At 47.4% G+C, this 26,132-nt stretch overlaps 1 protein-coding gene across 4 annotated transcripts in view; it reads left to right on the forward strand.

The window, feature by feature from the left end:
• The window catches only part of Ppm1f (protein phosphatase, Mg2+/Mn2+ dependent 1F), a 42,179-nt gene extending 23,196 nt beyond the window's left edge, over positions 1-18,983 (forward strand). For all 4 annotated transcript variants that reach the window (XM_004670850.2, XM_045132472.1, XM_045132473.1 and 1 more), the window contains 5 exons: positions 241-443; positions 2,017-2,205; positions 5,247-5,390; positions 12,132-12,225; positions 15,121-18,983. In XM_004670850.2, coding sequence (XP_004670907.1) covers positions 241-443; positions 2,017-2,205; positions 5,247-5,390; positions 12,132-12,225; positions 15,121-15,494 — 1,004 coding nt within the window. In that variant the 3' untranslated portion in view covers positions 15,495-18,983. The remainder of the gene's footprint in view (positions 1-240; positions 444-2,016; positions 2,206-5,246; positions 5,391-12,131; positions 12,226-15,120) is intronic.
• Positions 18,984-26,132: the final 7,149 nt, after the last annotated feature.

Here is a 26,132-nt window from a genome sequence, read left to right on the forward strand (position 1 = left end):
TCTTTCCAGCCCCATACCAAACATATCTAATAGCTGATGACAGACTGTTGGGGCATAATTTATTAAGTTGGCATGTTCAACGTGCCCTGGGAGGTAAAAATGAGTCACTAGTGGGGCCCATGCTGGCTTTTGGGAGGGGTTGTCTTGAAAGCTTAGAGATGAAAGGGGTGTAGGAAAGCCAGCAAAACTTCACTTACATGGTTTGAGCTTGGCTAACAATTCCTCCATCATACCCATCAGTACTAGATGCCAAAGGCCTTGCATGGAGTTTTTTTAACCAGCTCTGGCAAGTATGTAGCCACTGGCAGAAGCAGGTTCCATTGACTGCCCAGACCCCACAGCGGCAATGGCTGGTCTCCATCCATGCCATCCGGAATACCCGCCGCAAGATGGAGGATCGACACGTGTCCCTTCCTACCTTCAACCACCTCTTTGGCTTGTCGGTGAGTATTTTGCCACCAAGATAGCATAAGGGTACTGAAGCAGGAGGGGGGAACTCTAGGTGCCAAGAGAGCTGCCAGGCAAAGCCAAGCCAGGGGAAGTACTTCTCAGTTATGCCTTGGGCCTGAGTGTTAGGCAGTTCTCAGAGTTACCCTGACGAATTTAATTCACAGCACCAGTACCTGTGGGCCAGGATGCTGGGCACTCTGCTTTCTATAGCAGAAGATTGAACAAAGGAAACAATTGGCCTACATCTGCATAAGAGGAGGGCCAAATGCCTCCCCAGGTTTAGACTTGTATTTTTGAGCCCTGTTCAGCCTCCATAGAAGTTGCATATCACCTCATGTTCTGCTTGTGGCTGCCTGGAACAGATGATGAAAATGCAGCTCAGAGGACTGTCCTCCACCTCATTTCTTGCTCATAGTTCATAGCGGGCTCATTGTTGAGCCCACTTGACTAGCCTGATGAGGGCCATGCTGATTTTTTTAGACCCTATCTGTCTTGGATCTGCTTTGTTAAAACAGTATGGCCAAGACTAGATCATTTATAAATAAATTTATTTATTATTATTATTTTGTTTTGTATGGTTTTTTGTTTTTTGAGGCAAGGTGTTACTCTAGCCCAGGCAGACCTGAAACTCACTATGTAGTCTCAGGATGGCCTCAAACTCACGGCAATCCTCCTACCTCTGCCTCCCAAGTGCTGGGATTAAAGGCATGCACCACCATGCCCGGCTTTTTATTTATTATTTTTGTATTTCGAGGTAGGGTCTCATCCTAGCCCCGGCTGCCCTGGAACTTATCTACATAGTCTCAGGCTGGCCTCAAACTCACAGCAATCCTGCCTCTGCCTCCCAAGTGCTGAGATTAAAGGTGTACACCACTACGCCTGACAGAAATTTATTTCTTAATGATTCTGGAGACTGAGAGGTCCAACGACAAGCAAGGTGAGTGCCTTCTTATTGGTAGGGACTCTATAGAGTTCCAGGACAGTGCAGGGCATCATTTGGCAAGATAAAGAAATTGAGGCCATGCATGGTAGCTAATGCTTTTTTATTCCCAGCCCTCTAAGGACTGAGGTAGGAGTATCACTATGAGTTCAAGGCTAGCTAAGGCTACAGCGTGAGTTTCAGCTTAGCCTTGGCTAGAGTGAGACATTGCCTCAAAAAAAAAAAGATAGCCAGGCATGGTGGTGCACACCTTTAATCCCAGTACTCAGGAGGCAGAGGTAGAAGAATCACAATGAGTTTGAGGCCACCCTGAAATTATTTAGTGAATTTCAGGTCAGCCTGGGCTAGAATGAGACCCTACCTCAAAAAAAAATTCATTTTTTATAACACAGCCACTCCTGTAATAGTCCATTCAATCACAAGTGGATCAATCCAAGTTACTTCTCAAGGGTTCCCTTTACAAATTTTATTAATTAAGACTTTGAGGATTAGGTCTCCAGCACATGAATTGTTGGGGACAAATTGTGAAACCATCCACCCTTCCCCAAATGAGCAGCATAGCAGGGGTCCAGCCTTTGTTAGGTACAAGGTCAGTCAATCTGTGACTCGCACTGCACTCCCATCAGGACTCTGTAGACCGCGCCTACTTTGCTGTGTTTGATGGTCATGGAGGTGTAGATGCTGCAAGGTATGCTGCTGTCCACATGCACGTTAATGCTGCCCATCATCCGGAGCTGTCCACAGACCCCACAGGAGCCCTCAAAGAAGCCTTCAGGCGCACCGATGAAATGTTTCTCTGCAAAGCCAAGAGAGAGGTGAGAACTTGCACCTGCATCTGAAGTTCTGTAGCCATTAGCATCAGAGTCCTGGTCTCTGTGGAGGGAAAGAAACTAAAATGGTTGGTGGCTCAGGAAGGGCCTCATTGGGTACTCCTGTCACTCACGCTGTTTCATTCCTTTAGGAGCAGAGCTCATTTTTCTTTTTTTCTTTTGGTTCATTTTTATTTATTTGAGAGTGACAAAGAGAGAAAGAGGCAGATAGAGAGAGAGAGAGAGAATGGGCACGCCAGGGCTTCCAGCCATTGCAAACGAACTCCAGACACATGCGCCCCCTTGTGCATCTGGCTAACATGGGCCCTGGAGAATTAAGCCTTGAGCCAGGGTCCTTCAGCTTCACAGGCAAGCGCTTAACCGCTAAGCCATCTCTCCAGCCCTTTTAATTTTAATTTAAAAAATATTTGTTTATTTGCAAGCAGGTGTGTGTGTGTGTGTGTGTGTACACATACATACATACATACATACATACATACATACATATACATATAGGTATATATATAGACAGAGAGAGGAGGGGGGAGAGAGTATGGGCAAACAAATTCCAGATGCATGCACCATTTTGTGCATCTAAATTTATGTGAGTACTGGGTAATTGAACCCTAGTCATTAGGCTTTGTAGGAAAGTGCCTTAATCTCTGATCCATCTCCAGCCCTCATTTTTCATTTGAATGAAAATAGTTTGTCCCTCATATCAGCCCTTTTTTCTTTATTTTATTTTATTTATTTTTTTTCGAGGTAGAGTCTCACTCTAACTCAGGCTACCTAGAATTCACTATGTAGTCTCAAGGTGGCCTCGAACCCATGGTGATCCTCTTATCTCTGCCTCCTGAATGCTGGGATTAAAGGCATGCACCACCATGTCTGGCTGTTTTTCTTTATAATTACAAAATAAGGGAAGATGGATCATTTAAAAATAGGAGGTTTATTTTAGCTCCCAGTTCTGGAGATGCAAATGTTAATGATGTTGCTGACAGGACCTAATGTGGCTCAGAGCATCATGTGGCAAGAGACAAGGAGAATGTGTGTCCTTTTGTCTTTTGGACTCCTTTCCTTTTTTTTAATAAAGCTTCCAGGATCGAATCATTCTCTGCCTGACAGCTTCATCCAATCCCAATCACCTCCCAAAGCCTGCCCCCAACAAAGCCCCCTCCCCCAAATACCATAGTTGGATTCAGTTTCTACTCCCTTGGTGTCTCACAGCAGGAATTAAATTTCAGGACAAGAAGCTGGGGAGGGGGCATGCAAATCAAACCCAAACTGTAGCCATCATGCCAAGCCTCTGACACAGACCTTCAGCCAGTATGCCGAACCAGGGGAAGGGCAGCCGGCTTTCAGATGCTTTGGCTGGGAATGGTGCAGCACATTCTTTAAAAAAGAGTTTATTACTTACAGCTCTCACAAGCAGGAAGCACAAGAGATGGGGGCGTATAAGGTCTCTGGGGAGTCCTAGGCATGGCCAGCCAGGCAAGTCCTGACTGAGCTGTAGTTTGAATAACCCCTGTCAGTCCTGAGCTACAAGTGTGGCCCCTAGCCATCCACATCAGACCTGAAGCCATCTAGGGCAGGAAATTCTTGGGATCAGTAGGGGAGGAAGGGGTCATGCACTCCAGAATAATTGGTTTGAAAGGTGCACTCACTCATAGAGCAGATATTTGTATCTTAAGGAGTTAGCCAGCCTTAGGAGGGACAGTCTCCCAAATACTTATGGCCCAAGATATCAAAGTATCACAAAATAAATACAGGACATGCAAAATATGGCTAACATACTGTCCCAATGTCTCTTCATTCAGCCTTGTCCTAGCAAGCTGCCAGGGGACTATTTCTTGGTGTGACAGCCATATGTAGGGATGAGGCGCTTGTTTCAGAAAAAAAAGACACTCTGCTCCTCTGTGGACTTAATTCACTGAACCTGACCTCACTGGGCCTTCAGAGCAACCCCAAGAGCAGATCATCCTAGTATTGTACTTGTTTTAGACATTACTGTACTCATTTAGACTGACACTTACATGGCTTGAGACCTGCTCTGGGACCCAGTCATCACACAGTCTCATCACAGACCTTAGTGGAACTTAGTGGAGTTTCTAAAATAAAGAGTTTAGGGCTAGAGTAATGGCTTAGCTGTTAAGGTGTTTTCCTGCAAAGCCAAAGGATCTTGATTCAATTCCCCAGGACCCATGTAAACCAAGATGCACAAGGTGGCACATGTGTGTGGAGTTTGCGTTGGCTGGCGGCCCTTGGACGCCCATTCTCTCTCTCTCTTTCTCTATCTACTCTCCCCCCCCCAAAATAATTAAATAATTAATTAAAAATAAAATAAAATAAAGAGTTTAGTTATCTCCCTCCCTCTTTCCTTCCCTCCCGGGAATCAAATATAAGGTCCTATACACCTGTAGCCTGTTATTTTCTTTTTCATTTTTCCTTTTCCTTTTTCTTTCTTTCTTTTTTTTTGTTGTTGTTTGTTTGTTTTTCAAGGTAGGGTCCCACTCTAGCCTAGGCTGACCTGTAATTCAGTATGTAGTCTCACGGTAGCCACAAGCTCATGATGATCCTCCTATCTTTGCCTCCCAAGTGCTGGGATTAAAGGCATGCACCACCACACCCAGCTCTGTTATTCCCTTTAAACAGACTCATTGAGATATAGTTGACATATTGTAAGGTACACATGTTTACAGTGTGCATTTGGATAGGTTTTGATATATACATATATGTGTAGTGAATATATTCATCATGCCCAAATCTTCCTGTCCTGTGTCATCCTTGCCCCCTCCTGCCTTCCACACCTACTCCACAGCCTCATTCAGCCATCACAGACTAGCTCGCCATTTCCAGAGTTATGTCTGAACAGGGTCCTATAAAGACATGTTCTCCCATGCAGTAAACACCTCATGATCCACATTTGTGGCTGTGCAATTCTATCACAGGGAACTGACTTTCCATCAGGCCTCCTCTTCACTAAGTGCTGTTTCAGTGAGGGTGTGGTGAGGTCACACCTCACCCCACCTGGCTCTCTTTCCCTGCAGCGACTGCAGAGTGGCACCACAGGCGTGTGCACACTCATTGCAGGAACAACTCTGCACATTGCCTGGCTCGGGGACTCCCAGGTCATCCTAGTACAACAGGGACAAGTAGTGAAGTTGATGGAGCCACATAAACCCGAACGACAGGTAAGGCTTTCCCAGGATGATTCCAGGTACCTGTTGTGCTGGGCCCATGTAGAGAACCCAAGTTTGGGGGCCTCACAGGGAAGCAAAATATCAGGAGGTCCCACTAGATTATTGGAGAGCATCAAGAAGTGCAAAGGAAGCCAGGCGTGGTGGTGCACACCTTTAATCCCAGCACTCGGGAGGCAGAGGTAGGAGGGTTGCCATGAGTTCAAGGCCACCCTGAGATGACAGAGTTAATTCCAGGTCAGCCTGGACCACAGTGCGACCCTACCTCGGGGAAAAAAAAAAAGTGCAAAGAAGCCGGGCGTGGTAGTGCATACCTTTAAGCCCAGCACTTGGAAGGCAGAGGTAGGAGGATCACTGTGAGTTTGAGGCCACCCTGAGACTACATAGTGAATTCCAGGTCAGCCTGGGCCAGAGTAAAACCCTACCTCAAAAAAAAAAAAAAAAAAAAAAAAGTGCAAAGGGTCCTTATACTCCTGCAGAGAGAAGGCTCTCATCCTTACTAAGTGGCCCAGAGACCAACCACACTGTAGCCACAGTGACATGAAGTCCAGAGCTTTAAGCAAGAACTGGACCTACAACCTCAATAGACAGCTCAAAAACTAAGGCCAATTTAGCCCTGCTGAGTACTGCAACCCACACAGACAATGAGTGGACAGCCACTGGCTGGGATCAACATTGTACTAGGCGTGGAAGGGCCCAGGCCTGGGGCTTCAGTAGATGATACTACACAAGGAAGTGTGAGGTCATTCATTGACCTAAGCCTCCTATCTCACAAATATTTCTAGTGTATTTCTTTCCTTTTCTTTTGGTTTTTTGAGGTAGGGTCTCACTCTAGCCCAGGCTGACCTGGAATTCACTATGTAGTCTCAGGGTGGCCTCAAACTCATGGCGATCCTCCTACCTCTGCCTCCCGAGTGCTGACATAAAAGTGTGTACCACCACACCTGGCTGTCTATTGTTTTCTGGGGGAAGAAAGGGAATCCTTGGGATCAGGAGATGCCTGTGCACCTCCCACACCTTACCTTCCCTACCTACATACTGCTCCTCCTTCCCTACATGCTGTTCCTTGTGGGCTTTTGTCACCTAACTATGTACCTAGGAAGCCACATCTTCATATAAAGAGCTTCCACCCTTTCTTGAAGGTGCATGGCATCATGAATTTCTGCTATGGTCCAATGGACACTGAGAGCCTTCTCTTTTAGTGCTAGAAATATGGCAGTGCCAGGTGTAGTGGTACATGCCTTTAATCCCAGCACTTGAAAGGCAGAGGTAGAAGGAATGCTGTGAGTTCAAGGCCAGCCTGAGGCTATGTAGTGAATTCCAGATCAGTCTGGGCTAGAGTGAGAACCTACTTTGAAAAAGAAAAAATAAAACATGGCAGCAATATATACCTGCATATGACAGTCAGGATCAAGTGTATTTATAGAACAGGTCTCTACAAGCAAGGCTACAGAGCCAGATTAGACACACTAGTGTTGCAGATTTGTCCAGTTGATGTCCATAGGCTGGGTCAGCCTGTAACTGAGCAAAGCAGCGGCTCTTCCCTGGCTTCCCTGGGACTCCCAGGTCATCCTGGTGCAAACAGGGACAAATAGCAAAGCTAATGGAGCCACACAAACCTGAGTGATAGGGAAGGGTTTCCCTCTATCTGAGCCCATGGTCCCACCAGCCCATAGAACCTGCCCTTCTTTTGTGTGACTTTCCTAGAGTGGTGAACAATGATCTGTTTGCCCCAGATAGGGCACTGATGGCAGACCAAAGAAACAGTTCCAACCAAGTGTACCTTAGTGAATCAGTGAGTTCTTTGGGGTTCCTTACAGGAATATGGGTGACTCAAATACAGTTGCATTCCACAGAGCCCACCCCAGACTCATGGAAGCTGCACCCCTGGAGCTCCCCACACAACTTTTTGTTTTGTTTTGTTTGTTTTTGAGGTAGGGTCTCACTGTATCCCAGGCTGACCTGGAATTCACTCTGTAATCTCAGGGTGGCCTCGAATTCACAACAATCCTCCTACCTCTGCCTCCCAAGTGCTGGGATTAAAGGCGTGCGCCACCACGCCCAGCACTTCAAATTTTTTTATTAACAACTTCCATAATTATTAAAAAAAAAAACTCCCATGATAATACCCTCCCTCCCCCCACTTTCCCTTTTGAAATGCCATTCTCCGCTCCGCTCCCCATCTCAGTTTCTCTTTTATTTTGATGTCATGATCTTTTCCTCCTATTATGATGGCCTTCTGTAGGTAGTGTCAGGCATTGTGAGGTCATGGATATCCAGGCCATTTTGTCCCACACAACTTTTTAAAAACTATTTTTTATGGGCTAGAGGCATGGCTTAGTAGTTAAGGCATTTGCCTGCAAAGCCAAAGGGCCCAGGTTTGATTCTCCAGGTCCCACGTAAGCCAGATGTATATGGTGGTACATGCATCTGGAGTTCATTTACAGTGGCTAGAGGCCCTGGCACACCCATTCTCCCCTCTCCCCTTTCTCTCTGCCAAATAAATAAGAAAATATAAAACATTAAATTTTTTATATATTTATTTATTTGGGGGGAAGCAGATAGAGAGAATGAGTGTATCAGGGTCTCTAGCCACTGCAAACAAACTTTAGGCACATGTGCCACCTTGTACATCTGGTATTATGTGTGTACTGGGGAATTGAACTCAGATCTTTAGGCTTTGCAAGCGAGTGCCTTAACTGCTGAGCCATCTCTCCAGCCTCTCTCCACACAACTTGCAGCCATCTCAGGCAGGAAAGAGTGCTTCCCCTCCCACAGCAGCTGTTCCTGCTTATAACCGCTTAGGAAGGGGCCTTGTGATTCTCATAAGTGTCCAAGCATTGAGTCACATGAGCTTCTCCCTCTCCTTCAGGCCATGGCTGCACACCATCTGAAGGATGAGAACATCTCAGTACTGCTGTCTGGTTTTCTTTCTCTTCCAGAGCAAGTTTGAACATCTTCTGAGAAGCTTGAAATCATTGCATCCTTTCCTGTGAGCACTCTGCCCATCCTAGCCTGTGGGCACTAGCCGTGTTCAGGAAGCTGGCTCTGGCCTGATGATCTGTACATTTCCCCACACACTCATCCTCTGTTTGTGTTCATAGGCTTTAGTCATGGAGGAGGTTTTGGTCTTCTTCCCTTTTGTGGCTTCTGGGATGGAGAAGTGGGACATACCATGATGTTGACCATAGGGATGATAAGAGACACAGCCCATAGTCTGTGTCACACATGCTCACCCTATTATACAGTGGAAAGAACTAGGGCTGGAAAAGGTTCAGTCATTTGCCCAGAGCACAGAGCCAAAGTGGTAGATAGTCTCAGCCACTCTGTTTTCACCACCACCATAGGGGACAGGGACCTGCTGCCTTGTAGGCCCTCCTTCCCCTAGCCAGGTCTAGATGAGGTGCCAACCTTTGCCCAGAAAGCTGGATCCAGTCCTACACCCTGCCAGCACCCTGAAGGCAGTGCCTAAAAAGAATTCTACAAGGGGCTGGGGAGATGGCTTAGTAGTTAATTAAGGTGTTTGCCTGCAAAGCCTAAGGATCCAGGTTCAATTCTCCAGGTCCCCCATAAGGTAGATGCACAAGGTGATGCATGCATCTGGTATTTGCACTTGCTAGAGGCCCCAGCGTGCCCATTCTCTCTTTCTCTATCTCTATCTATCTCTCCCTCTCTCTCTAATAAATAAATTTTGTTTTGTTTTGTGTTTTTCAAGATAGGGTCTTACTTTAGCCCGACCTGTAATTCACTGAGTAGTCTGAGGGTGGACTTGAACTCATGGTGATCCTCCTACTTCTGCCTCTCCAGTGCTGGTATTATAGGCGTGCACCACCACACCCGGCTTTTTTTTCTTTCAATTTTTTATTTTATTTTTTATTTTTACTTATTTGGGAGAAAGGTATTTTTACTTATTTGAGAGAGAATGGGCACACCAGGGCCTCCAGCCACTGCAAACAAACTCCAGATGCGTACACCACCTGTGCATCTGGCTTACATGAGTCCTGGGAAATTGAATCTGGGTCCTTTGGCTTTGCAGGCAAGTGCCTTAACCACTAAGCCATCCCTGCAGTCGTCTCCCCCCCCCCCCCGCCTTTTTTGGTAATTTTTTTTTTCAAATTTTTATTAACAACTTCCATGATTATAAAAATATCCCATGGTAATACCCTCCCTCCCCCACTTTCCCCTTTGAAACTCCATTCTCCCTCATATCCCCGCCCCTTCTCAATCAGTCTCTCTTTTATTTTGATGTCATGTTCCTTTCCTCCTCTTATGATGGTCTTGTGTAGGTAGTGTCAGGCACTGTGAGGTCATGGCATCCAGGCCATTTTGTGTCTGGAGGGAGCACATTGTAGGGAGTCCTACCCTTCCTTTGGCTCTTACATTCTTTCCGCCACCTCTTCCACATTAAACCCTGAGCCTTGGAAGGCGTGATAAAAATATTGCAGTACTGAGCACTGTGGTCATTTCTTTCTAGCACCATGAAACCTTCTGAGTCCTCCCAAGGTCACTGCCATCTGAAAAGAGATGATTCTCTACCAAAAGTGAGTGTAGCATTAATTTAAGGATATGAACATTAAAGAGAAGTGCTTACTGGGCAGTTTGATGGGCATAGTATATACATTGAGCCAGACAGCAGCAGACATTACACCCCTAGGGCTCATGACTACCCCTGTTTTAAGTTTTCAGTATCAGGGATGTATTTCCTCCCCTCCCATGGAGCGGGCCTCCCGTCCAATTAGAGGGCAGTTGGTTTCCACCATAATAGACATGCCACTGTTGCACTTTTTTTTTTTTTTCGAGGTAGGGTCTCACTCTAGCCCAGGCTGAACTGAATTCACTATGTATTCTCAGGGTAGCCTCAAACTCACGGCAGTCCTCCAACCTCTGCCTCCCGAGTGCTAGGATTAAAGGCGTGAGCCACCACGCCCGGCACTATTGCACTTTTTTGAAAAGAACTTGGGCTGGAAGCCCTAGTGTGCTCATTCATCCCCCCCTTTCTCCGGCAAATAAATAAATAAAATTTAAAAAATTAAATTAAATTAAAAAACAAAATAAAAAATAAAAAGTCTACAAGGAATCACTAGAAGCTCTTCTAATCTCCAGTCCACCACAGGGCAAGCTGAGGGCTGGTCCCTGGAGTGAAACTGGGAGGGGTGCAGAACACCTCATAGGTTATAGGCTGTGGCACGTTGGCTGCAGCAAGGATCCATCTATATAAGGTGGCCTCAAGAGAGCCTAGGCTTTGAATATGGTGACATGGAGAGGGCCTGGTGTATCCAAAAGTATAGTGATGTTATGAGTGGTGCAGAGGCCTTGTTGAGCACAACCCTTATCCCAAGGAAAAGGGTGAAGTTGCTGTGAGTGGGAACTACTGGTCCATCTGCTTGGGGGTTTGGCTGCAGAGAAGCTATTTGAGGAAGGTGAGGAGGGTGAGACAGGAAGAACAGAAATAATTGCCACTGACAGATGGGTGTTAGGCAGTACAGATACCCTGATCCTAAGGAAACAATTTTGGGACAAGCATAGAATGGGCTGAGGCTGTCATGATTAATGCAGTCTACAAAGGGAGCCATGGGAGAAGGACACATAGGCATAGGAACCAGGATTATAGGGCCCGGGCTGCAGGAAGGAAGGTTCTGCAGCTTGGAAGGGCCTGGCTCCCTGTTGTAGAGCCTCCTTGGGGAGACCCTACCCTAAGTGTTCTGTGAAGTCAGTAAAATAGGAATATGGGTGTCTTCTATCTCCTCCAGGAGGAACATATAGGGGGCATTCAGCTATTGTCACCAGCCCTCAGCAGACAGGCTTGTGTCTGGGCCACCTCTCCCAGGCCAGGGCGAAAGAAGGTACTGACAGACCCAAAGAGGTCTCAAGGGACTCAGGGCCGGGCCACGCCTGCTTGTTCCTCAGGCAGTGAGGGCTGCAGCACTGTGAGGTCTCAAGGGATTCAGGGCCGGGCCACACCTGCTTGCTCCTCAGGCAGTGAGGGCTGCAGCACTGTGAGGTCTCAAGGGACTCAGGGCCGGGCCACGCCTGCTTGCTCCTCAGGCAGTGAGGGCTGGTGCACTGTGGTCCACTGCCAAGCAGGAATAGTTTCTGATGGTAAGTGGGGAGGAAGAAGAGGTAGGTGCAGATCCTTCTCTCAAGTCCTGCCTCAGGGCATATGAGCCCTGCCATGTGGCCTCACCTATACATCACACACTTTGTCCTAGCAGTTCCACAGGCTAAACTCAAGACAGCTGGGGTATCTGCCCTCTGGGTCTAAGTTGGCACCATTCTGCTGCCCCAGGAGCACTTCCTCAACCATTAGTAATGAACCAAGGTTTGTGCAGGTAACCCTCTATGCTGGTACCATCTCTTCCTTAGCCATTCTAACAGCTGAAGGACTGTTAGATTATATGCCTAATTGGCTGTGTAGCTGAGTTTTCCAACTTGGTTCCAGTGCTGTGGCTTCAAATGTGTCTTAGAAACCCAACTCAGAACTTAACATGGTGGTGCATGCCTTTAATCCCAGAACTGGGGGGGGGGGGGGCGGGGGGGGGTTGAGGTAGGAGGATCGCCATGAGTTCAAGGCTGCCCTGAGACTACATAGTGAATTCCAGGTCAGTCTGGGCTAGAGCGAGACCCTATCTTGAAACACCAAGAAAGAAACCCAACTCAGTATCTACTTATGTGGTTATACAGGACTTCCTACTCCTGGACTCACTCAGCTCTCCAACTCATGATGTCTCTCCACAGGATGAGAAGGCACGCATTGAAGCACTGGGTGGCTTTGTCTCTCTCATGGACTGCTGGAGAGTCAACGGGACCCTGGCTGTCTCTAGAGCCATCGGTGAGGAGGGCTGAGAGCTTGGAAGCCACAGGTTCACCCAGTGACTTAGGACAGAGTCAAGTATCCAAAGGGATTTGCAGCATGTAGGACCTACTCAAGTTAAGAGTGGAGCTGTCTCCAAACAAACCTCCAAAAACCTGAAAAACCCCTAACATTCATGATAAGACCCACCTAACCCAGCACACCTGCAGATCAGCGCCCATCTACAGGAGTGCCGGCTGCTGTCCCAGGCTGCCTGACTGCCCGTCACCGTTCTGTCCCCAGCTCTGAGAGAGAATTGGACTGTGATGCTCCAGCCCAGGAAAAGATCAAAACTTGAAGTGCAGTTTGTTCTGACTATATCACTTTCACACACTGTAATGTCAGACCATCAAGGAGATGGAGTTCAGTTGGTAGCCTACTAGTCTAGCGCTCACAGTCCTGGGTTCAGTCCCCATTATCACACAAACCAGGCATGGCAGTGCTTGTCTTATAATCCCAACACTGGGGAGGTAGCAGCAGGAAGATCCCAGGTTCAAAGTTGTTTTTGGCTATGAAGAATTTGAGACAAGCCTCAGCTATAGATCCTGTCTTTAAAAAGGGGTGGGGGGTGTGACTGGAGAGATGGCTTAGTGGCTAAGCACTTGCCAGTAAAGCCTAAGGACCCTGGTTCAAGGCTTGATTTCCCAGGACCCACGTTAGCCAGATGCACAAGGTGGCGCACGTGTCTGGAGTTCGTTTGCAGTGGCTAGAAGCCCTGGCGTGTCCATTCTCTCCCTCCCTCTCCCTCTCCCTCTCCCTCTCTCTGCCTCTTTCTATCTCTGTCTGTCACTCTAAAATAAATAAATAAAAAATAAACAAAAAAACAAAAAAAAAATGAGCTGCTATAAGTCAGGAACTGTATACATGGGTTATAACTAGAATAGAAGACAGCAGATTTGCAGACTGTAGCTTCAAGCAGTTAAGAAACTTCCATTTCCCACCAGTAATTGCAGTTTAAGTTTATATTATTAACACATATAATTAACTCAAAGCAGGTGTTCCTAGGGGACAGGAAGATGGCTCAGGTAAGAGTGCTTCTGTGCAAGCATGAGGACCTGAGTCAATGCCCAGCACCCATATAAAAATTAGGTGTGTTTGGGCTAGGGAGATGGCTCAGAGGTTAAAGGTATTTGCCTACCTGGGCTCAATTTCCAATATCTTAAATTAATACCAGATGCAAAATGGTTGCTACTATAGTAAATTTGGCAATATTTTTAAAAATATACTTTATTTTTATTTATTTATTTGAGAGAGACAGACAGAGAGAGAGAGAATGGGTGTGCCAGGGCCTCCAGCCACTGCAAACAAACTACAGACACATGTGCTACCTTGTGCATCTGGCTTCTGTGGGTACTGGGGAATTGAACCTGGGTCCTTAGGCCTTACAAGCAAGTGCCTTAACTGCTTAGCTAGCTTTCCAGCCAAGATTATTTTTTATTTTTTTGAGACAGAGAGAGGGAGGGAGTGTGAGAGTGGGCACGTCAGGGCCTCCAGCCACTGCAAACAAACTCCAGATGCATGTGCCACCTTGTGCATCTGGCTTACATGGGTCCTGGAGAATTGAACCTGGGTTCTTAGGCAAGTGCCTTAACTGCTAAGCCATCTCTCCAGCCTACCCCCTGCCCCACCATTTTTCTTTTTTCTTTTTTAGAAGCAGGGTCTCACTGTAGCCCAGGCAGGCCTAAAACTCTATAACCTAGGCTGGCCTTGAATTTACAGGGTTCCTCCTACCTTAGCCTCCTGAGTGCTGGGGTTAAAGGCATGTGCCACCACATCCACCACAGAATACAAGTTTTAAATATTCTATAAATGTTCTTCCCTTAATCCTTTCATGCTATTGAATTTTCCCCAAAAAAATATAATGTAAGCCAGGCATGATGATGCACACCTGTAATCCCAGCACTCAGGAGGTAGATGCAGGAAGATTTCCATGAGTTTGAGGCCACCCTGATATACATGGTGAATTCCAGGTCAGCCTGTGCTAGGGTAAGACCCTACCTCGGGGGAAAAACAGATGCAATGTAGAAGGTCTTTTTTTTTTTTTTTTTTTTTTTTCACTTGGAGAATAGCTTCCATTTTCTCTGTCCTGTTACTGCTGGGACTCAACCCAGAGACCACACCTGCCCTTTCCAAGTACTTAAGTTGTTCTAGCTGGGCACGGTGGCGCAAGCCTTTAATCCCAGCACTCGGGAGGCAGAGGTAGGAGGATCACTGTGAGTTCAAGGTTACCCTGAGACTCCATAGTGAATTCCAGGTCAGCCTGGGCTAGAGTGAGACCCTGCCTTGAAAAACCAAATAAAAAAAAAAAAAAAGTTGTTCCAGAGCTGGAGAGATGGCTTAGCGGCTAAAGCACTCAGCTGCAAAGCCTATGGACCTCGGTTCGACTTCCCAGAACCCGCATAAGCCAGATGCACATGGTGGTACATGCAGCATGGAGTTCATTTTCAGTGGCCGTGGTTCACCTCTCTTTCTCTCAAATATAAATTTAAAAATTTAATAAAAGTCATTTTGTCCACCACTAACCTGTTGGGGGTTTGACAAATATGCCCCTCACCCTCCTGAAGTGCTCTGTCATTGGTACCTTTCCCACAGCTTGTCTTCAAACTGTTGCTACCCTTGTATCTCTGGATATACAAGGTGGGAAGGTAAAGGGAGATGGGAGCAACAAGAGCTGGAGTAAGAGAAACCCTCTCTAGTAGATTTGGGGAATGAACTCTGCTCCAAGGAAGGTGGGGAGACTATTAGGTTTGGGACGGAGACCCTGTAAGAGCCAGCTGTGCACTGTACCCACAGGCCTTGGGGAAGGTGATGGACGGTGAGCTTGGACCTGGGCGTGTGGGAAGCAGGAGATGAGGCTCCTCTGTCTGTTCCTAGGGGACATCTTCCAGAAGCCCTACGTGTCTGGTGAGGCAGATGCAGCTTCCCGGGAGCTGACAGGCGCCGAGGACTACCTGCTGCTTGCTTGCGATGGCTTCTTTGATGTCGTCTCTCACCAGGAAGTCACCAGCCTTGTCCACAGTCATCTGGTCAAACAGAAGGGCAGTGGGTTCCATGTCGCTGAGGAGCTGGTGGCTGAAGCCCGGGAGCGGGGCTCCCATGACAACATCACAGTCATGGTTGTCTTCTTCAGAGATCCCAAGGAGCTCCTGGAGGGTGGAGCCCAGGGGGCAGGGGATGTCCAGACAGAAGTAAGATGCCAGGATTTGTCCTCTGGCCTCTCAGAGCTTGAGACCAAACCCTCACAGTGAAGCTAGATGGTCCAGGCTCCCCTGTGCCATCTTTACCCTTCCCCCTGCCCTTGTGATCCTTCCCTTCAGAGACGTAGGACCCAGCAGATGTAGTGGACAGGGGTGCTCACCCGCACAGCACTCCTCCAGCACCCTAGCCACTCATGGTGCCTGCCACAGCCTGTCCTGATGGCTGTAAAATGATGATAGGCAGCAGGTGGATCTCAAGGGAGCATAGGAAAATGACCTCACCAAAGAAAAAGATGGCCAGGCGGTGGCCAGCTCTTACTCCCACTTCCCTGCCGTGTTGGGACCAGAAACCACAGGCACCTGGTGGCAACCTCACCAAAGACGAGTGTGTCATGAGGCACCCTCATGCAGAACTTTGAAGTCCATCCTAGGGTTGGGCCTAGCAGGCAGATATCCAGCCTGGGTTCTTATGGTGTCTACCTGTGCCCATGCCATGGCTGGGGAAGGTTCCTATTGACAGATAAGTTTGTGGTCCTGTCTTGACCATGCTGGTTTCCTAAAGAGGGGAGATGGGCCTGGCTGGAAAGAGTACCAGGGGACTGGCCCACTGCAACTGTGATGTGCTGGGACTCACCAGAGCCTTAGGAACTTTTTCCCTCAAGTATTCTGGGAAGGTGAAGTCAGAACCCATAGTGACAGGATGCACCTGTGTCGTGTGTGCTCACATTTATTCCAGGGAGAAGTCTAATTCAGATACAGTATTCAGGTTTTATTTTGTCAGTGCCAAGATAAGTCTACAGTGTCATGTCATTTAACCAGAGCTTAGCATTTATTTTATTTCTTAGGAAACAAGTATTTTACCTTTGTATTATTATGGAAATGTTTTTGCAGTATTACTGAATTTTTTTCCTAAGTCAGGATTGAAACAAACTTTTCTGGATGGTGTTAACAAGCCATCTAAGTGCCTTAAGAGCTTTGAGGAAGATGAAAACTGTTGGGTCCACCATAGATTCTGATGGTTAGACATGTTGAGATTTTCAAAAAAGGCAATGTTTGCTGTGCTAGGAAAGTGGTTCCTGAGATTCCCTTTGCATCCTTGAAATGCTCAGCAGAGGTCAAGGCTACAGGAGCCTATGGCCTAGACATCCGGGATGACCTTCTGTCCCACTGTTGGAGGCTGGCTGCATCCCAGACAGAGGGACACCACTGCTTTTGGACTGGAATATCCCAGAATATCTTTGGATATGAGGTTCATTAAGGAAAATGCTTAATTAAGGGTTCTAGCAAGGCCAGAGCAACCCAGCTCCTTGGGAAGACTGTTAAGAGTCTGTCTGTGCCAGCTACAGCCTCCATCTGGCTCATGTGGTTGGCATCTTCCCCTGCTGGGCTCTGCTCTTTGAGAAGTGTGAGAGACCACCATGCTTCATGAGCAGTGGGTAGGAGGTTCGCAATGATGGTGCTTAGGATCCTTGAGCTCACATGGCATGTGGTAGGCAAGAAAGACAGGTAGACAGCAGGGAAGCCTTTAAGGGAAGGGTCAAGAGTGGGGGGGGGGAGTCGGGGGGAGTTACTCTGAACAGATACTGGCAGGTCCAGAAGGCAATGAGTGGCTTAGCAGAGATTTGGAGGAAACTTGGCTGTCAGGTCCCTGAAGATGATCAGAGTCCTCCTGCAGAGACCAGGGTCTCAGTATAGCCTATAGAGCTATGCTTGAAGCACCTCCACTCTTAGCTCATAGAAGGGTCAGGCATGTGAGTGCCCCTATTTTCTGTGAGTCTATTATCCAGCAGAAAGGGAAGGAATCCATTGAGTTCACCTCATTCCTACAGCAGAGATGGAGTAAGGGCTCCACAGTCAGCTCCTTGTTCAAGGTCTCCTATTAGGAAGTAGCTTAAGCACATGGTTGCTCTGAATTAATGGTCACTAACAATGACTGGGTATTGCTGAACTTAAGAGCCAGAAACCGGGGCCGCTCATGCCATCTCAGCATAGGGATGTGGTTACTGGCCTTTCCTGCCCATGGCAGTGATACTGAAAGAGAAAGGGAGCTATTGGTTTCTACTTGGGGCTTTGTTTTTCTGTTTTTATTTCTTTGCTAATTTTATTCTGTTTATTGTTGCTGAGAGAGGAATTTTCACAACACAGAGGTGTGGACCATACCTCTTGGTGGTCTGATTCACGCCCAAGTACCAGGCTGTGGTAGATCTCAGCCTCAGCATAGAGGAAAGTCCCTTCAGGCTTGTCTCAGCAGTTCCCCCTACCCCTGAGCAAGGCTGCAATGGCATAGCCAAGCCCCTGCCTGGCAAACATTACCTCCCCCTTCTCTCCCCAGTGCTGGGTACTGAACCCAAGGCTTCAGAAATGCTAGGCAAGGACTCTACCAGGAGCTACATCCCCATTCTTACCTGGCAAGCATAAAGTCTGTGAGATGTCTTCAGCTTTCAAGATTCTATGGCTGCTTCCCCTTCAAGCCATTGTCCCAGAAGGGTCCCCAGCCAAGGACATTTTTCTGGAACTCTTACTCTCCTTCTCAAGTCCCAGCTTTGCCATCGGTTCATTGCCATGAGCTCAGTAAGTCATTGCACTTCTCTTGGCCTCAGTTTCCCTTGGCAAAGCATGGAGGTTGCATAGCATTTTCAGCAGCTCCAACCTAGAATCCTGAAGCACAGGTGAGCATTCTGAGGAGCTACTCCTGCCACAGAAGGGCCCCTCCCCCACTGCCACTGGGGAGGAAAGATTAAGTATTATTAATGTCTATTCTTAAAATTAAGTGGGCGGGAAAAAAACCAAGTTACAGATGCCAACACCTTATATGGAATACAAAAGCAGGAGCAATCAGATGCTGTTTTTGCAGGTACAGCTGACTCCCAACTAAGGCCTGTGGGGGTGGGAGTGCACAGCCCGGCTTCAGGGGTACTTAGAAGTCAGCACAGGCAGTGATATATTGTAATGGGAGATAGAAACATAGTATTGGTAGCATAATTATTGGGGTCTCAGGCCCCAAGGGAGAAGCACAGGCACCGGAGGCCTTTAGTAAACCCCTGCCATTGACCATGGGCTCTGTTTCTGCCTTCTTGTGGCAGCAGTCACCACCCCACCCTGCCATGTGAGTTTCAGCACGGATGTTCTGGTTACCTCAACAGTATTTTCCAGAGCCAGGGGACAGCTCTGTCCATCCCAAGGCCTGGTTCTGGCCCACACTGTGGAAGCTAGGGAAGCCTGTATACATTAAGCTGTGCTTCTGGTTTGGTTCTGCCTCCATAGCACTTCCCAGGGAGCAGTCCCTGGAGTCCTGTTTTTGCCAGGGCTCCACAGCTTTGCCAAATGCACAAAGTTTTGCCATGCAGTCCTTGCCAAGGGTTTATCTGTACATACCACAATGGGCTTCCTGGAAGTCATGTTTTTGTGCAACAGTCTTGTCCCAAAACATAACTGTCTCCTTGATCTTCGGGACAAGCGCTAAGTTGAAGAGTCCAGAAGGGCAGTCTCTTCCCAGGGCCCGCCTGCTGAAGTGTCAATAAACACAAATTCAGAAACGCATCTTGAGTCCTTTCCTCACCTGTGAGCATTTATATGCGCTACTTGTACAGTATTGAGTAAAACAAAGAAAGATTTATTTACTTATTTGAGAAAGAGTGTGTGTGTGAATGGGCAAACCAGGGCCTCCAGCTATTGCAAACGAACTCCAGATGCATGTACAACCTTATGCATCTGGCTTACATGGGTCCTGGGGAATCAAGACTCAAATCAGGGTTCTTAAGCTTTACAGGCAAGCTGTCTCTCCAGCTCAAAAGATTTTGACTAGTGGTTTTAGAAGGTTCAGCCCAGGCTGGAGAGATCACATAGCAGTTAACGGTGCTTGCCTCCAAAGCCAAAGGACCTAGGTTCGACTCCCCAGGGCCCATGTAAGCCAGATGCACTAGGTGGTGCATGTGTCTGCAGTTCATTTGCAGTGGCTAGAGGACCTTGCATGCCCATTCTCTTCCTCTCTCTCCCTCCCTCCCTCCCTCTTTCTCTCTCTCTCTCTTTCTTTCTCTCTCTCTCTCTCTCTTTCTCTCTCTCTCTCTCTCTCTCTCTCTCTCTCTCTCTCTCTCCCCCTCTCCCTCTCCCTCTCCCTCTCCCTCTCCCTCCCTGCCTATTTCTGTACTACTCTCAATAAAAATATTTTTTATTTAAAAAAAAAAAAGGTTCAGTCTACAATGATTGCTTGAGCCCATGACTTAGGACTTCATGGTGAGAGCATGTGACTGACTGCATGACATGACTGTTTACTTCAAAGCCAACCAGAGACTACAAAAGGAAGTGTTTAGCCACGTGTGGTGACTTACACCTTTAATCCCAGCACTTGGGGAGGCATAGGATCACCAAGAGTTCAGGCCACCCTGAGACTACATAGTGAATTCCAGGTCAACCTGGACTAGAATGAAACCTTACCTCAAAAAAAAAAAAAAAAATTTGTGAGTTTTGTCCTGTTTTTTAAATATTTCTTGCCAAGCGTGGTGGCGCACATCTTTAATTCCAGCACTTGGTAAGCAGAGGTGGAAGGATCACTGAGAGTTTGAGGCCACTCTGAGACTAGTGAATTCCAGGTCAGCCTGAGCTAGAGTGAGATCCTACCTCAAAAAAACAAACATATATACAATTTACTTAGGGCTGAAGAGATGGCTTAGCAACTCTCCAGATCCCCTGTAAGGCAGATGCATGAAGGTGAGGAAAGTACAAGGTCACACGCGCACTAGGTGGCACAAGCATCTGGAGTTCAATTTCAATGGCTGAAGCCCTGGCAAGCCAATGTGTGTGTGTGTGTGTGTGTGTGTGTGTGTGTGTGTGTGTGTGTGTGTGTGTGATTTGAAAGAAAGAGGTAGAATTGGCGCACCAGAGCCACCAGTCACTACAAAAGAACTTCAGATGTGCATCTGGCTTATGAGGGTACTGGTATATTAAACTTTAGGCTTTGTAGGTGAACACCTTAACTCCTGAGCCACCTCTCCAGCCCAAATCCTATTTTTTTTTTCTTTTGGTTTGTTTTGTTTTTCAAGGCAGGGTTTCACTCTAGTCCAGGCTGACCTGGAATTCACTCTGTATTGTCAGGGTGGCCTCGAACTCACGGCAATCCTCCTACTCTGCCTCCTGAATGCTGAGATTAAAGGCATGTGCCACCACGCCTGGCTTCAAATCCTAACATTTTTTTTTCTGGTTTTTCAAGGTAGGGTCTCATTCTTGTCTAGGCTGACCAGAAACTCAATATGTAGTCTCGGGGTGGCCTTGAACTCACAGTGATCCACCTACCTCTGCCTCCCAAATGCTGAGATTAAAGGCATGTGCCATGACGCCCAGCTTTCAAATCCTGATTTTTAATACAATAGCATCTTTTTTCATTTTCAATTAATTTTGATTTTTTGTTTATTTTTATTTATTTAAGAGTGACACACAGAGAGAGAATGGGTACACCAGGGCCTCCAGCCACTGTAAAGCTCCAGATGCATGTGTTACCTTGTGCATCTGGCTTACATGGGTCCTAGGGAATTGAGCCTTGAACCAGGGTCCTTAGGCTTCACAGGCAAGTGCTTAACCGCTAAGCTATCTCTCCAGCTCTCATTTTCAGTTAAATTTTAATAAAGCAGCAGATCAGTGTTAAAATTTCAGTAAATATATTATCTCAAATACCAGAACAGGGTGTCAGGATGGCCGAGTGGTCTAAGGTGCCAGACTCAAATACTAAAATAATTATAAACCACTCCCAAGTCTTTTGTTAAGTGAACTCATTAACAAAGAACTGAATTTTGTTTGTTAAGGCGAAGTCTCACTCTTGCCCAGGCTGACCTGGAATTCACTTTGTAGTCCCAAACTGGCCTCAAACTCACGGTGATCCTCCTAAGGACCTATGTTGCACTCACCAGTACCCACATAAGCCATAAGCACAAGGTGGCGCATGCGTCTGGGGTTTGTTGGTAGTGGCTAGAGACCCTGGCATTCCTATTCTCTCTCTCTCTCTGCTTTCTCTCTCTGAAAATAAATAAATAATTTTTTAAATGTTTGTAGCCAGGCATGGTGGTACACGCCTTTAATTCCCAGCACTTGGGAGACAGAGGTAGGAGGATCACCGTGAGTTTGAGGCCACCCTGAGACTGCACAGTGAATTCCAGGTCAGCCTGGATTAGAGTGAGACTCTACCTCAAAAAAAAAAAAAAAAAAAAAAAAAAGTTTCTAGGGCTGGAGAGATGGCTTAGCAGTTAAGGCGCTTGCCTGTGAAGCCTAATAACCCATGCTCAATTCTCCAGGTTCCACTTAAGCCAGATGCACAAGGTGATGCAAGCATGCAAGGTCACACGTGCACACAAGGTGGTGCATGCATCTGGAGTTTGATTGCAGTAGCTGGAGGACCTTGTGTGCCAGTTCTCTCTCATAATAAGGCCAGTCTGTTATGCTTGCCTCGAAAAAATAATAAAAATAAAATATAAATGTTTATACAAACCAGGTGTATGGTGCACACCTTTAGACCCAGCACTCGGGAGGCAGCGGTAGGATTGCCATGAGTTCAAGGCCAGTCTGACTTCCAGGTCAGCTAGTGCAAGACCCTATCTCAAAAAAAAAAAACTAAAAAAAATTTTTGTACAAAAAGCTGGAAGGTCTAGAGAGATGTTTCAGTGATTAAGTCACTTGTCTGCAAAGCCTAATGACCCAGGTTCAATTCCCCAATACCTACATAAAGCACCAGATGTACAGGGTGGTGCATGTATCTAGAGTTTGTTTGCAGTGTCTAGAGGCCCTGGTGCACCCATTCATTCTCTCTTTCTCTGCTTGTAAATACATAAATTAAAAAAAAATTTTTTTTGAAGGTGGAGAAGCAAGGTTGGGCTTGGTGGCTTACGCCTTTAATCCCAGCACTTGGGAGGCAGAGGCAAGAGGATCACCAGCTGTGAGTTCAAGGCCACCCTGAGACTACATAGTGAATTCCAGGTCAGCCTGGGGTAACCCCCTCAAAACAAAAATAGTTGGAGAGGGTGATGCCAGAGACCTAGAGATAACCAAGATAGCCAAGCAGTTTCACAGGCCAGGGAGGCCAGCTGAGGGGACGTAGGGTAACAGCTAGGGCAACCCCTCCCCACGGTGGCCTTTAGTGGTAGACAAGGTTCACCATCCTGGCAAAAGGGATTGGGTCTGCAGCTCCCCGGTGGCCCAAGGGATTGGACCCTTGGAGCTGCCTGATGAGAGGCTGGAAACCTGCCTCATGACCATCACAGCGAATCAACTTTATGGAATACCCTGCACCATGTGCCTACTCACCCCATTTAGCTCCAGACCTGAAGACTGCCTTCCCCAGTGACCTCCAGCTCAGTCTCTGACCACACAGTACAAACACTGTATGGCTGATGGTTTAGCAACCTGCAAGCTTTGGGGTGGGGAGTTTTCTCCCAACTCCCTTGCTGTGCACATGTGCAAAGTCAAAGAGACTGTGGCCGCCCAAGTGCAGGAAACTGTTCTTCAAGATGAATTTTAGAGCCTGGTCGGTTCCCTCAGGGGTCAGTACTATCATTTCAAGTTCACATGACTGAGAAGCAGCTAATAGTGGAACTTAGTCCAGTCCTTTAGCAGACAGTGGCCCAGGCAATGTGCCAGACTTCCCAGCACTGTCCTCCCCCTTCCTTCACCCACTCGGCTCCTCCAGAGCTCCTGGCAGAAACTCCTTAAGTATATGCTGTCTTACTGTTCCCTCAGGAGCTGGCTTGTGTGTCTGAATCTCCAGATGGTGGTTTGCGCCCCCCCCCCCGCCCACTCCCACACTTTCATGTAGCTTGACACCCTCTCTGGGGGGGCCGGATGGAGGCAGGATCTGAAGGACAGTCAAGGGTGTCATGGGCAGAGGCTCAAGTTGTCCTGGAAGCTGCAGGTGGGTCACCCACATGACCGGGTGGGGTCAGCTTTAGACTGCAAGGAGGACAAGTTGAGTGCAGCACACAATGCTGAGGCTACACTGGGCTAGGGGAGGTGGGATTGGGCCTCAGGCCCAGCCAATGAAGGTCTTTGCCTGGGGAAAGTTCTCCCAGGCTGGGCACTGGGATGTGACAGAGCCAGGAAAGAAGCAGGGTTAGTTCCTACTGCCTAGCCTAATGCCAGACCTCAGTGATGCCCCCTTTTAGTCCTATATGCCCCTTTCAGTTGTATAGGTGGATCTGGAATTTGGCTGGGCTCAGTCAGTCAAGGACAGGTCAAGGAGAGGGCATTAGCAGGGGCCCTTGGTATAGAGGCGCCTCTGGTCCTAGGCCTCCGATTGTCAGAATACTGGACTTATTTGTAGTTCAAGGCGAGGAGTGAGCATAGTTCCCGGAAAATAGCCCTGAGGATTTGTTGAACCCCATAAGGGGTCCTAAGCAGACATCCCAGACAGGTCCCTCCTCAGATCTGGGAGCCCTGCAGTACAACCCAAACAGGGCCCTCACATCGTAGTCCTGGACAGTCATTCTGACCTCAAGAGTGAAACTTGCTTCCTCCACCTCAAGCAAGTTCCAAATCTGTCCCTGGGTCTATTCCCTCCCATCCCTCAGCACTCTGAGCAAAGGAACCCTGTCGTGGTTGTACTCAGTTCCTCCGTTGCTGGGTAATATCCAACCAGACACACTTTGGGGAAGGGATTTATTTCAATCTTACAGATCCGAGAGAAGTTCCATCAGTGGCAGAAGGAGCTGGGTTCCCTTTCACAGACCCAAGCACAGAGAAACCAGTGCAGCAAGCAAAACACCAGTACCAGCACACACAGCTAGCCAGAGCACTGACTGCTCTCTTATGCCTTTTGGCTGGAATTCAAATCTACCCCCAGTGACCCCTTAGGCTGGACTCTAGGACCCGCCCTCCCTCAGTGACACCACCTTCAGCCTGCTGGCCCAAGACGCAAGTTATAAGTTTAATTTTAATTTTAATGCCTGAGTCAATGTCCCCATTCAAACTACCAGAGATCCCCAGATCACTTTAAGTCCCAGGAGCTTCATAGCTATTGTCCATACTGATGAAAGTCACCTTTGTCCAGCACCATAAGAAATGGTGTCAAAGCATTATCTAGACAATTCCCTTTGCACAAACATTTTCAGTGATTGATATCTATTCTGCATTGGGTGTGGAGGCTGCTCTGGCATATTCATCCCCACCACTAAGTCATGAAAAAGACCTGTGCCGCCGACATCAGTGTGCCATGTATTTGCCATTACCCATCCTCACCATCACTTGGGACCCTCACACTTACATTTTTTGTCAATGTACAGAATACAATCTTGTGGTTTCACAAGTTGCATTTACTTGGTTACCTAAGAGCTATCTGTATGTGTTTTGTACTGCTATAACAAAACTTCTTCATGCTGAGTACTTCATAAAGAAAAGAGGTATATTTGATTTACAGTTCCTGAGGGCCAAGAGCAAGGTGCTGAGATCTGGCCAGGGTCCTCTGCAAAAGCAGAAGAGAGGCAGCTGTGAGCCACTGCAAAAGAGAGCATAAGGAGGAGACTTGGGTTATAACAACCTACTCTTTGCATCTGGTTTACAATGGGTTCTGGGGAATTGAATGTGGGCTGCCAGGCTATGCAAGCTAGTACCCTTTTTTTCTTTTTCTTTTTCTTTTTCTTTTTCTTTTTTTTTTTTTGTTTATTTTTATTTATTTATTTGAGAGCAACAGACAGAGAGAGAAAGAGGCAGAGAGAGAGAATGGGCGTGCCAGGGCTTCCAGCCACTGCAAACGAACTCCAGACACATGAGCCCCCTTGTGCATCTGGTAACGTGGGTCCTGGGGGATCAAACCTCAAACCGGGGTCCTTAGGCTTCACAGGCAAGCACTTAACCGCTAAGCCATCTCCCTAGCCCTTTCTTTTTGGTTTTTCAAGGTAGGGTCTCACTCTAGCCCAGGCTGACTTGGACTTCACTATGTAGTCTCAGGGTGGCCTCGAACTTATGGTGATCCCCCTACCTCTGCCTCCCAAGTGTTGGGATTAAAGGCATACACCACCACTCCCTGCCCAAACTAGTACCTTTAATCACTGAGCCATCACCCCAGTCCCACAACCTGTTCTTTTGACACATAATCCAGTCCTGAGAGACCTAACCCACTCCTCAAAAGTGATGCCCCCTGAACTAGTATCTCTCTTAAAGGCACAATCAGCTCAGTACCACTACATTGAAGAATTAAGCTTCAACATGAGGGTTAGTTTGGTTTTGTTGAGTATTAAAATTCTTGCTGGATGTGGTGGTGCATGCCTTTAATCCCAGGACTTGAGAGTCAGAGGTAGGAGGATCACCATGAATTCAAGGGCCCCTGGAGATTACATAGTGAATTCTAGGTCAGCCTGGGTTAGAACAAGATCTTACCTTGGAACCCCCCCAAAAAAATTATCTATTGAGGCCTGACATGGTGGTACATGCCTTTAATCCCAGCGCTTGAGAGGCAGAGGTAGAAGGATTGCTGTGAGTTCAAGGCCACTCTGAGACTACAGCATGAATTCCAGGTCAGTCTTGGCTTGAGCAAGACCCAACCTCAAAAAGCCAAAAAAAAAAAAAAAAAAAATCATTGATCTTGGGGTTGTGGCCCACACATTTAATCCTAGCACTTGAGATAGGAGGATCACCATGAGTTTGAGGCCAACCTATGACTATAGTGTGAACCTGGGTACCAGGTCAGCCTGGGCTAGAGTGATACCCTGCTTCAAA

Source organism: Jaculus jaculus, chromosome 13, assembly GCF_020740685.1.
Source record: "Jaculus jaculus isolate mJacJac1 chromosome 13, mJacJac1.mat.Y.cur, whole genome shotgun sequence".
NCBI lineage: Eukaryota > Metazoa > Chordata > Mammalia > Rodentia > Dipodidae > Jaculus > Jaculus jaculus.